Source organism: Chrysoperla carnea, chromosome 2 (genome assembly GCF_905475395.1).
Source record: "Chrysoperla carnea chromosome 2, inChrCarn1.1, whole genome shotgun sequence".
Lineage (NCBI taxonomy): Eukaryota > Metazoa > Arthropoda > Insecta > Neuroptera > Chrysopidae > Chrysoperla > Chrysoperla carnea.
Window position 1 is genome coordinate 206,161 of NC_058338.1, and position 13,126 is coordinate 219,286.

Below are 13,126 nucleotides of genomic sequence, written 5' to 3' on the forward strand. Positions count from 1 at the left end.
TGTAAATGTAACATTAAAAATAGATTGCGTCATTCAGTGTTGTGTAGAGTAGATATCTTTTGTGTATTGCAGTACAAGACGTATTATCATTTACTTTACATGACGTCAAAGGATTTCCCTGAAATACTTAAATAAATGAATGACTAATCAAATAATATATTTATTTAAATTAGGGTACAAGAGAAAAAACATACTACGTCATACAAACTGACACCACTGCACTGACACACTCATTTAACTCAAATCTTTATAATTATAAAACTTTTCAACTTAATGAAAATAAAATCAATTAATTTATATTTAAAATATATTTATTACCATTGTCAAGTAAAATACAAGCAAAAATCTGAAATGTCCGAAAAATATACGTGAAAATATTGAAGATTACATTCGCTTGGAATAAATATTTTAGAGTTTTTAAATCGTCTGACGTTTGTTATAGCTTTTGGTTAGTTTTACACAAACACACCTTTTAGAAATTTTTAATTTCACTATATAGGAAGTTATTGTAATGGGTCTGATTTTCGAAATCGAAATTTTCAACATATCTTTACGTTTCAAGTACGTCCGTTGACATTTTTTTCGTTATCGATATTGCGCGAACGAAAACTAATATCGATTTGGTTCTTAAAAATCTTTGAATTTAAAGTTAATAAAAATAAATAAATATGATTGTGTATGTTTTGATCGTGTACCCTTCATATCATGAACAAACAAAACTAATACTTATAATAATAACAAAATAATAAAATAAGTAAGTAGATGGTGCCATCTATCTTACATTATGTAAAAACAAAGTGAATGTGATGACTCACTCATATCATGTTATGTTCAAGTTAATACAAAAGATTATCAATTTGACTGTTCTTAGTTCTGTGGTGTGGTCTGGTCTGTTCTTTTATTTAGTTTAATTTATAAAAATTTATTAAAATAATAATATTATTAAATAAATAAATAAATACTATCAAGTATTGTTTTGTGAATAATATTTTTATATAAAAGTAGTGATTGAAAGTGCAGTGATTAAGTACACTGAGTGGTACTAAGTAGACAAATAAAATATACAAAATGAAGTTAGAATTACATGGTGATTTATCAAATCATTCAGATTATTCTTCAAATGATCAACATGATTCTAATTTATCATCAAATCAAAATCAAAATCATTTTAATATATCATCACAATCACAATTAAATATTATTACAACAACATCAACAACATCAACATCTAATAATAATAATAACAATATTAATAATATTGGTACAAGTTCTGTAAGTATTATCTTTCATTTTATTATTATTATTATTACAATTAGTTTAATAGGTATTCTAGTTGTTTAAATAAATACAATTAGTTTTAATAATTATAAAATACAAAGACAATAGATAAATATTATAAACATTAAAGTAACAAATTTAATTCTGTTTTATATTAATAATCTATGTATTTATTTATTTATTCTTTGTTTGTTAATTCATGTTAAGTTGTATTTGTGTTACTATTACTGTTACTGTCACTGTCACACTATCACTGTTTATTGATTTGACAGTGACATGTCACATGTTTATTTATTGTAACTTTATGTATTAAAATATAAATATTATTTAAGTATTATTAATTAAATTTTTTATAATATAGGTAAGTAAGTAGTACTATAGTTATAGGTATCTATTTAACTTACCAAGTACCTATCTACTTATCTACCTATCTACAAACATAACTATTTATTTTGTATTTATTTATTTAAAATGTTTATTAATTAATATAAAAGTTTATTTATTTAATTATATATTATATTATTAATATTTAAAATAATTAATAAATTAATAATATATATAATTATATATAGATGGCATCACTATACAATATAACACAATATAATGCAATAAGTAGCAGCCATTTTAGTTTAATAATAATCATAATAATAATAATAATAATGATGTCCAAGAACAAAAGTTTATGAATTTTTTAGAGTAAAAAATTATGAAAACCTTAAATGTTTTTATACAAAAAACAATTGAATATTTTAATGAGTTAATTTAAATAAGCAACGAAATTTAATTTATTTTTTTAATTGTACACCCATATTTTGATACCATGTATATGTACCTAATATATATCCAAGTATACAAATTTTAATGCCAAGATTGTAACTAGAGCTTAAAAATATTAATGTTATTAAAAAATTTTGGTATAGATGTTCATAAAATCACCTTTATAATTAAATTTATTCCGTTTATCTGTCTGTGAACACCGATAACTCAAAAACGAAACGAGATATTTTTATAGCGTGCTCAGAACGTAAAGAGTAAGTTTGAGGTCGTAAATCGTAAATGAGCAACATAAATCAATTGGGGTAAACCGTTAGAATTAGAATAAAAAATTAAATGTATTCCTTTAGAAGGTATAAATAACTTTTGTTTGAAACATTTGTTCGTTAATAATCTTGTATTCTGACGACGACAGGGCAAAATTTGGTGTCTATTATTTTCAAGGCTATAAAAAGATATAGAGAGATGACAATTTGTTGATAGCTAGCTTCAACTAGTGACTCTTTTAAAAGATTTTTGAAAAAGAAAAGAAAAGGTTTTGATTATTTTTATTTTGTTTGAAAATTAATTTAATGGAGAGTGTTCTTAGCAATGTTCAAGTGCAAATTTAAAGTTCTATAATGGAGAGTGATTTTCAATATTTTTCAAATACTAGTTTTAGGTTCCGTAATGGAAAAATTTGTCGTGGTTTTTTTAAATTTTGTAAATTTTACTTGTTACATTCTTTTTTGTTTATTTTTTTTTATTATAAATATCAAATTGTGAGAGGGACGTGAATATCTTTTTATCGATTACAAAAATTAAATAAAAATATAGAGAGCTACAATACAAGTAGCATTTAAATGTTGTGATATACTTAAAATTATAATTAATGAGTTTATTAAAAGTATAGTACGATTACAAATGTGTAATATTGATTTAATTTAATGTAAGATGGTAGTGTTTGTTAATTTTGTAACACTCTGTATATGTATATGTATACAAGAAGTGTTAATAAAATAAAACAATAGATTGTAATGTAATGTAATTAAAAATAAAAGACCATAAATAGTAAAAACAATAAAATAAATAAATAAATAAATACAATTAACATAAAATAAAATAAAGTACTCAAACAAAGTAAAATATAAAAACTACTTATATTTAATTGAATTAATTAATTAAATAAATAATTAATATTATATATAAATATATATATATAGGTATTTAAAACAATATTATTGTTTTAGTATTCTTTTAATTTTATAAATGATAACAACAACAACAACAAATAAATCAAATAATTATTATATGTGTATTGTATTGTATTGTATTGTATTGTATTGTTTAAACAATAGCTTTGTTTATTATAACTATGTGGTGATATATTAACTATAATAATATATATAATAGAAGACTAAATCTATAATATAAATATTAATATAAATATTATATTATAATACAAGTATGTATGTAATTTATTATTAATTAATTAATTAATTAATAGTTATATAATTAAATACTTATGTGTGGCGTGGCGTGGCTTAGTTTAATAACTAATTTATTATTTTTAAACTTATATATCTTAAAAATTAATTATTAAAAATATCGATTTCAATATATCTATCATTAAAATCTGAAAATATGCAAGAAAGTGATAACAAGATCTGAAATCAAAATTAAAATCAATTGATAAACATCAAAGATATAATTAAAAAATAACTTTTGATATAAAATTAGTCATCTTTATGATACTCTACCGTTAAGTTATGACGTTACCGCTCACTTACTAATGAAACTCTCTTATTATTTGTACATTTAAATTTAAATTCTTCATATTTTGATAGTTTTTGATGTTATTCAAATAATTGATTTCATATAATGTTTTAGCTTGATAACGAATGTTGATTGTTGATGAAGCAATCAACAAATTATAAGACAAAGGCTAATTACTGTACACAGTTACAGTTACAGTCTATACAGTTTCTACAAATATGTTCAACACTTACTTATTTTTAACCCCCGAACTAAAAGCAGGCTTGTTATAAATTTGATCGCTTTGTGTTTGTCTGTCTGTGAAATTGTAGCGCTTAAAAGTATGAACCGATTTTGATTTTGTTTTTTTGGTTCGTTTGAAAGATAATTTAATGGCGAGTGTTTTTAGCTATGTTTCAAGTGTAAGTTTAGGGTTCTGTACTTGCAATTATTATGAATACATTTGTATAGCATCAGCATCATCATTAGCATCAGCACAACAAAAAAGCGTTTGTAAAACGCTCACATGTTCTATATCTTGTTAATTACGGAAAATGTATATAATGGATATGAAAACTAAAGAGCACATGCGAGCGGACGGTTATGCTTTGTTATGCTGAATACAGCATACAGCATGATAGGACGTACAAGAACTATAACGTCACAAACATGAACATGAATGTATAATGTATGTTGTATGTAATAACATTGTTGTTATTCTGGTGATGAAGATTTTATATAAATGTTGATTGGTGCCAAATAATGATTCTAAAAACAGATTCATGATATTATTTTGATGATGTTCATGTTAATGTAGGTGTGTTGTATGTGTATATAGATGTATAACTAACTAAAGCTAACTAAAAACATTTTTAAAGCTTTTTATTTTAAAAATAATTTATATTTATATATTTATACATTTATATTTTAGTTTTAGTTTAAGTTTAGTAACGCACTTGAAATCATTCTAAACACAAATGTAACTGTAACTGTAACGTACTTACTACAACATTATGTTTAGAATGATTTAATTTTAATTTAATTTAATTTAATTACGAACGCAACACAACGATACGAACGAAATTAATTAATTAATTAATATCGAATAATATTATTATTTAATGAATTTAATAATTATACAAATAATGGATCCATATGAAATAGCTAATTTTATAACAAAAGAATTAAATATGTTACAACAACAACAACAACAACAAATTAATGTTAATATTTAATTTTAATATTTTATTAATTATTAATTAATTATATATATATTATTTTTGTTATAGTTTATATCATTGGATGGTTTAAGTAGTGGTGTACCAACACAAACAACACCAACATTAACACCAACAACATTAAGGAACATTGAACAAACATTTATTGAATTACAAAATAATGAATTACATGAAGAACAACATTTAAATCAAGCTGGTTTTGTACCACCAACAGTTGTATTAACAACAACAACAATAACATCAAATAATAACAATAATAACAATATTAATAATAATAGTTTTATTGTTGATAATACTTCTTGTGATTTAGATACAACTGATACAATTAGTAATAAAAGTATGTGGACTACAAATAGTGATTCTAATTCAAATGATGATACAACTAATACAAGTATTATGATGATGAGACCAACACCACCAATAACACCAAATAACAACACCACTAATAATAACACAGATGTTACTACTTCTAGTGGTGCTAAAACTAATAATACTAGACGTAATGGTGGTAGAAGACCTAATAAAAATATTAATATGACACCAGAAGAAGAACAAAGACGTAACATGCGTAGAGAAAGAAATAAAATAGCTGCTGCTAGATGTAGAAAACGTAGATTAGATCATACCAATGCTTTATTAGAGGTAAGAATAACAATTATTTATTTATTATTTATTGATTCTTAATCTCTTTTTTAAGATTACACATCATTTTATTGATTTTATTGTTTAATTTCTATTAGGATTCATTTTAAAATCAACTAACTAAAATTCAATATCTTTTATTCTAATTTACTTTTAAATTCAAACTATTAGACGCTAGACAATCTAATCTATCAGTATTTTATCTTGTGTGACACAGTCCTTATCAAAATAAAGCTGTTTTGAAACTCACATGAGAATATTTAGAATGAAATTCAAAAAAAATGAAGTAAAACAAATGATCTGTAAAACAGTCAGTTGAAAACATTCAATCAATTATTAATCAATCATTTAATGACAGAAAATGGTAATAAATAGATACTCTTTCAGAACAAATACTTTCAGAAAAAATTTCTCATAAAAGTAGTAATTTTGAAAGAGTATCAATCAATCTATTACCATTTTCTGTCATTTAATGTTTTCAAAATTTGGCGACTTTTTCAGAGATAATAATAAAATAATAAAACAAAAGAGGGATATCACAAGTGAATCCCTGGCACCTAGACTAAGAGTTCTCTACGCCCTCCTTGAAAACGACCTAACCTAAAGAGACTTCTTCGAGTATGATGCGCTAATAAAATCAGATGAAGCTAAAGAATTCTGTAGAGGCAACTTCTCTATTAGGATCTCTCTCCGGATAGATGGATCCAAGGTTTCGAACCCGAACATTCTAAATTTAACGCCAATACAAATAATATGTATGAATGTTTCATTGTCCTCCATACAGGCTCCACAAGTGGGATCATTTGAGATGTTCATGCTACTTTTAGCGTATAAATGACTATTAAATATTGGTTAATTTTAGAATTTGACAATAAAAAATCGATTTTATGACAGCCGAACCACTTTAAACTATTATAAAATAAATAAATATCAAATATTGATTTTATTTTGTAAAGAATGATGTGTTTTAATTGAAGTTAAATTTAATTGATAATAAAACTTAAAGTATTTATAATTAATAATTGAATTGAATTTAAATAGGAAACTGAAGGATTGGAACAAAAGAAGATGGCATTACAAAATGAAATAGAAGAATTACAAGCAGCCAAAGAAGAATTACAATATGTATTAGAACGTCATCGTGCTAATTGTAGAATGCATCAATCATTTAATAATATAACAGGAGGTGGAGGTGGAGGTGGAAGTGTTGGTAATGTTAATATTACAAATGTTGGTCATGGTAATAGTATTAGACCTGATACACCACCAGATATAAAACCAATTGTTTATCATTTAATTGAATCAGCTGATGAATCTGTTATTAATTGTACAAATATAATGCAAACAACAACAGTAGCATCATCATTAAGAATTAAAGAAGAAGAATCTATAGATACAGCAGCAGGTGATGATGATGATGACGATGATGATGTTAATAATAGTGGTCTTACATTATTTACACATCCACCACATATAAATAAACAACAACAACAACAACAACAACATAATTTAATGAAGAACACAACAACAACAACATTAAATGAATTAAATACAACACAATTAAATGTTAATAAACCAAATCGTCCAAGTTCATTAAATGTTAATAATATTAATAAACAACAACAACAACAACAACAACAGATAATTAGTATTGCTGGTGTACCAATAACAACACCATCAGCAGCATTACCATTTAATTTTGATAGTTTAATGGAAGGTGGTACTGGTTTAACACCTGTATCTGGTCCATTATTACCAACAACAACAACAAATAATAAAAATATTAATAATAATACTGATAATGATATTAATACTAATTCTAAATTAGTTAGTCTTTAAATTAATTAATTTATCATCAATAATGTTAATAATATTGATAATATTTATATTTGTAATTGTTAAATAATAATAATTAATAATAATAATAATATTATTATTAAAAATACAATACATAAAATAATTATATTTGTAATTTATAATACAATACAAAACAAAACAATATATTAAACAATCAATATAAATATAAATAAATAAAATAAAAGTTGACTTTTACTTTGACTTATTTTGATGGATTCGATCCTTAATAAATACAATCTAAATCTAAATAAATATATATTTATATTATATTCTTTTATTTTATTTTATTAAGTATTATTTTAATAAATAAAATCAATAACAATAAATATTTTTATATGTAATTAAAGTTAAATAATAAATAAAAGACATAAGAAATATAATTTAACTTTATATTATATTATAATATTTAATTAAATAAATTATTATTATTATTAATAAAATAAGTATTGATTAAATAAATAAATAATTAATTAAGTATTATATTTGTATGTATTTATTAATAAAATTAAATATAATGTAATGTAAGTATGTAATCATTATTATAATTTTTGTATTTTATTTAATATATATTTGATTTATATATTTATTTATTATTGAACTTATTTATCTTTATATTACCTATTCATTTTATTTTTAATCATTGATTTTGAATCTATTTTTTAATATTTCATAAAAATATTAGTACAGCTAGCTAGTTAGCTGTACTAATTATTTAATTTACATCTAAACAAAGACGTCTACGTCTACATCTACCACACAAGTTCAAGTTCAAGTATAACAGAGTACATGCGTTAAGTAATGTATTTAAGAAAGAGTTGTTATAGATGTAGTTATATGAAATAAGTTTAAATATGTTTTACAATTAACTAAACAACACGTATGCATTCATTATACATATCTGTCTGTAAGACGTCTAAGTTAACGCATGTATTTAATTATATTTGTATGATAGATCTATGTCAAGATGTAAACTGAATACTAGGTACTAGTAGCTATACAAATAGGTTCATAATTATTATAAAAAACAACTTAACTAAGTAGATAGTTATCTATTATCTGTTATCTGTTACAGTTGGTTACAGATACAGATTATATTTGATTCATGTTTTATATCAATCAATCATGTGATGTGCATGTGATGATGGTGATAAGATTAAGATTAACATCTTTACTCCATACGTAAGTACAACTTTTATTTGAACACTTACAACAACTAAAATTCAATTAACAATTTTAAATCTTATTAATTAAATAATAAAGAATGTTCATGTGAGTTTAAGATACTTAAAGATAGGTAAATACTAAATGCAGATGCGTATACATACACATCATTATAATAAACAAGTCATAGGTCTGGTGTAACTCTTTACATCCACATCAATCAAAAATTATACAAAAATTTTAAAAAAAAATATCATATACGCTTCAATCAGTATCTCAACGAAGTCGATTTCGTTTGTTTTTCGCAAGATACCGGTCAGGAAATAATTTAAGAAAAATCTCGCTTGATTTAAAACGACTCAACCTAATGTTATGATATTCTTTTCGGATCATATTTCTGTTAATACACTTCGATAGACACCTCAAAGATATCGATATCAATTTTTACTCGCGTGATATCGACGAGGAAAAAAATGTATACGTACATATTACACACACACACTTCTTCTCCAAATTAGTGTTAATGCCTTGTTCTAGCTATGAAAAGTAAAGATATTTTGAAAATTTCGATTTTGAAAATCGAATTCATTATAATAACTTGGTATAGTAGGGTATTAATACATAAATAATGATATCGATTTGATTTGAATTAAAAATATTGAATAGTGTGTGTTATTAATTTGATTAATATTATGTATGACGCCATACATATATTTAAATAAAACGGTAAATAAAAGAACAAAATATAAAATAAAACATATTTATTATAAACATATGTTATTTGTTTATTATTATTAACAGATCATACATATCTTAGTTACCTACAGACTATACAGACTACAATCTACAGACTACAGTTATATTTAATTAACTATATAATGATATTTATATAAATCTGTGTGTTATTAATTAATTAAATTAAATTGTGTATTGTGTTATATTTAATTAATTATATATATTATATTATATTATATAAATATATAAAAATGTTTTTATTATATATTAATAATAATAATAATATAAATATAAAATTATTATTTATATTTATTATGCAATTCATATTTATTGGTAAGTAAATATAATATATAACTATATTATATTATATTTAAATTAAATTACATTACATTACAAATATTAATTATAATTATTATTAATTATATAATAATGCATTAAAAATTATAAATCTATTTTATTTTAATATTTTTTATTTGATAATTAATGGACATGAATTATTATCAAAACTTTTCATTTGTTCTTCTAAATCAACATAACATAATAATAAAATTGAATTAAGTTGAGTAGAGTTGAGTGTAGGTATCTTAACTTATCTTCTGATTGATTATAATTAATTCAATACTAATTAATTAATAACAATAAAAGTTATAATGATAATTTTGAGAAAGTGAAAGAAGGTATGAATTGAATATATTACATTAACATCAACACCTACTCATAATTATTATTATTGCAAATATTTATGTTAGTTCGTTGATCAACATGTTACATTATATTATACATTTTACAGTTATTTAACACTACCTAGATGACCTCAAATATAATTAATAAACTTCAACTTTAACTATAAGATATCAGATGTGTGTAATACATACATATAAAGTTTATTTATCTTTAAATAACATCTTTCTCTTAAAACTCTTCTTATATTTATTGATCATATTCTATTTATAAACATTAACAACATTATATATATTTAAAAATAATATTTATTTGTATAATTTTATTTATTTATTTGTATTTTAGTTAATAGTTTGGATCAACATAATATCCATGATACATTTAATAATAATAATAATAAAGATGAATCAAATCAAAGAACAGCTACAGGATTACAATTAGGATTTTTAAAACGTATATTTACAACAAATATAAATACTGGTAGTGCTGGTAGTGGTAGTGGTACAGATGGTTTAAATAGTTTCTTTGGTCAACCATTTCCATCATCATATAATTTATTTGATGATAATACTAATTTAAAAGCTTCTAAATGTCCACTATGTGATTCATCTGTTTATAGTTATTGTAGTGATAAATTATTACATGATGCATGTTGTTGTTTAAATCCATATGGTAAGTTATTATTATTTTTATTTAATTATATTAATTAATATTTTTTATTTTATTTTACAGAAGATCAATTACCATATCAATGTCGTTTTGCTGATTGTAGCTTCTTACATGCTAATTCATGTCGTGAACATCGTTTAATTACACGATGTTGTTGTAATAATTTATATTTAGCAAAAAATAATTAAACAAACAATTCAATTATAACAAATTTATTTACAATTCTATTTTATTTTATTATATTTTTATTTATTTATTAATCATTCATTATAAATTATATCTAATATAGGTTTATTATTTTATAAATAATTAATAAATAGGTTTATTATTTTATTAAATTGATTAATTGTTTTAAAATATTTATTTGAAATTTAATTTATTATCAATTATTCTTTTTATTTGTTTTTCCTATTATTGTCACTTTTACAAAACTAATTTCACCAAAAATTATGAAAATTTTTAACATTTGTATTAGGAGAATATAAGTTGACAAGGGAAATAGTAGTACCTGATAGGGAAATGGTAAGTAAGTGTTTTCACCCTAAAAACCTTTTTCTTTTTTCTGGTATTAATTAATTAGTATAAAACTTTTAACTATTTGTTCGTTTCGTTTCGTTTCGTTCCATTTACATAGCGAATTATTTGCACCTTATGTGCAAATAAACAAGAAAATGAAAATCTTTTTGTGAAAATCTTAGTGTACTAACCTGGCATTAAATTCTCCTAATACAAATTGAAGAAAATTGAAGTAATTTTGGCCAAAAAACACAAAAAAAAGAGAAAAAATCCATCAATTTTTAAACAAAATTTTCCATTTTCACGAATTTTCCGGAAATTTTTCATCGATGTTATTTGGAAAAAGTAAATAGTAAAATACTATGACTTGTGCTCCACTCCACAAGTCATAGTAAAATACTATGACTTGTGCTCCACTCCACAAGTCATAGTAAAATTGATTTTTCCAATCCTTTCTTCTTTATTATGAAAATTTTTAACATTTGTATTAGGAGAATATAAGTTAAAAAGGAAAATAGTAGTACCTGATAGGGAAATGGTAAGTAAGTGTTTTCACCCTAAAAACCTTTTTCTTTTTTCTTTTTTCTAGTAATAATTAATTAGTATAAAACTTTTAATTATTTGTTCGTTTCGTTTCGTTCCATTTACATAGCGAATTATTTGCACCTTATGTGCAAATAAAAATGAAAATGAAAATCTTTTTGCTGAAAATCTTAGTGTACTAACCTGGCATTATATTCTCCTAATACAAATTGAAGAAAATTGAAGTAATTTTGAGCAAAAAACACAAAAAAATGAGAAAAAATCCATCAATTTTTAAACAAAATTTTCCATTTTCACGAATTTCCCGGAAATTTTTCATCGATGTTATTTGGAAAAACATTCTAAGCAAGAACTAAAGAAGCTGCTCAAAATTTTCGTCCTTTTTGCCCTAAAACCAACCGTTTTCGAGATATAGGCAATTTTCCATTTTCGCATGTCACTTTTTCAAAACTAATTTCACCAAAAATTATGAAAATTTTTAACATTTGTATTAGGAGAATATAAGTTACAAGGGAAAAAGTATTACCTGATAGGGAAATGGTAAGTAAGTGTTTTCACCCTAAAAACCTTTTTCTTTTTTCTTTTTTCTGGTATTAATTAATTAGTATAAAACTTTTAATTATTTGTTCGTTTCGTTTCGTTCCATTTACATAAAATTCCATTTACATAAAAATTATTATATTTGTATTTAATGTAAATAATTATTAATAAAAAAATATATTTATTATTTTTAAATTTGTACCAGTTAACAAAAAAAAATGAAGTATAAATATTAAAAATCATTTCTATTAACAAACTTAAGATTTATTTAATTTGATGCATTGAAAACAATGTAAATTATCATATCAAACTAGTAGTGCCATCTATAGAAAACATATTGAACTAAACATAATTACAAAAGCAGAGCCATCTATGGCAAATAGTTTGAACTATTTATTAATTGCGACAGTAATGCCATCTATGACAAATAGTTTGAACTAACATGATCCGACTATAGTGACATCTATGGGTAATATTTTGAACTAACTGTAAATGACGGTGGTGCCATCTTTGGTGAATATTTTGAACTAGTAGTTAATAAATAGTTCAAACTATTTGTCATAGATGGCTCTGCTTGTGTTATGTTTAGTTCAATATGTTTTCTATAGATGGCCCTACTAGTTTCATTTGATAACTTACATACATTGTTTTCAATGCATCAAATTAAATAAATCTTAAGTTTGTTAATAGAAATGATTTTTAATATTTATACTTCATTTTTTTTTGTTAACTGGTATAAATTTAAAAATAATAAATAT

At 22.7% G+C, this 13,126-nt stretch overlaps 2 protein-coding genes across 3 annotated transcripts; both read left to right on the forward strand.

The window, feature by feature from the left end:
- The first annotated feature begins 1,009 nt into the window (after nucleotides 1-1,009).
- LOC123291507 (transcription factor kayak) lies at nucleotides 1,010-7,505 on the forward strand. 2 transcript variants are annotated; one of them, XM_044871814.1, is made up of 3 exons: nucleotides 1,010-1,272; nucleotides 5,076-5,666; nucleotides 6,708-7,505. In XM_044871814.1, the coding sequence occupies exons 1-3, from the start codon at nucleotides 1,069-1,071 to the stop codon at nucleotides 7,503-7,505; spliced, it is 1,593 nt and encodes a 530-aa protein (XP_044727749.1). In that variant the 5' UTR covers nucleotides 1,010-1,068. The 2 variants fall into 2 exon arrangements, with proteins under 2 accessions (XP_044727749.1, XP_044727750.1); XM_044871815.1 differs by lacking the exon at nucleotides 1,010-1,272 and adding an exon at nucleotides 4,743-5,009.
- Nucleotides 7,506-9,223: 1,718 nt separating this feature from the next.
- LOC123294120 lies at nucleotides 9,224-11,259 on the forward strand. The gene is made up of 4 exons (XM_044875210.1): nucleotides 9,224-9,230; nucleotides 10,446-10,772; nucleotides 10,833-10,942; nucleotides 11,245-11,259. Exons 1-4 carry the CDS (start codon nucleotides 9,224-9,226, stop codon nucleotides 11,257-11,259), a joined length of 459 nt encoding a protein of 152 aa, XP_044731145.1.
- The last annotated feature ends 1,867 nt before the right edge of the window (nucleotides 11,260-13,126 follow it).

Excerpts from the sequence above, each read along its gene's own strand:
- LOC123294120 (XM_044875210.1), top strand. Across the intron at positions 10,773-10,832 it reads TTGTTGTTTAAATCCATATG|AAGATCAATTACCATATCAA; the intron begins GTAAGTTATTAT and ends TTTATTTTACAG.
- LOC123291507 (XM_044871814.1), top strand. The coding sequence starts at position 1,069 with ATGAAGTTAGAATTACATGGTGATTTATCAAATCATTCAGATTATTCT. Across the intron at positions 1,273-5,075 it reads ATAATATTGGTACAAGTTCT|TTTATATCATTGGATGGTTT; the intron begins GTAAGTATTATC and ends TTTTTGTTATAG. Across the intron at positions 5,667-6,707 it reads ATACCAATGCTTTATTAGAG|GAAACTGAAGGATTGGAACA; the intron begins GTAAGAATAACA and ends GAATTTAAATAG.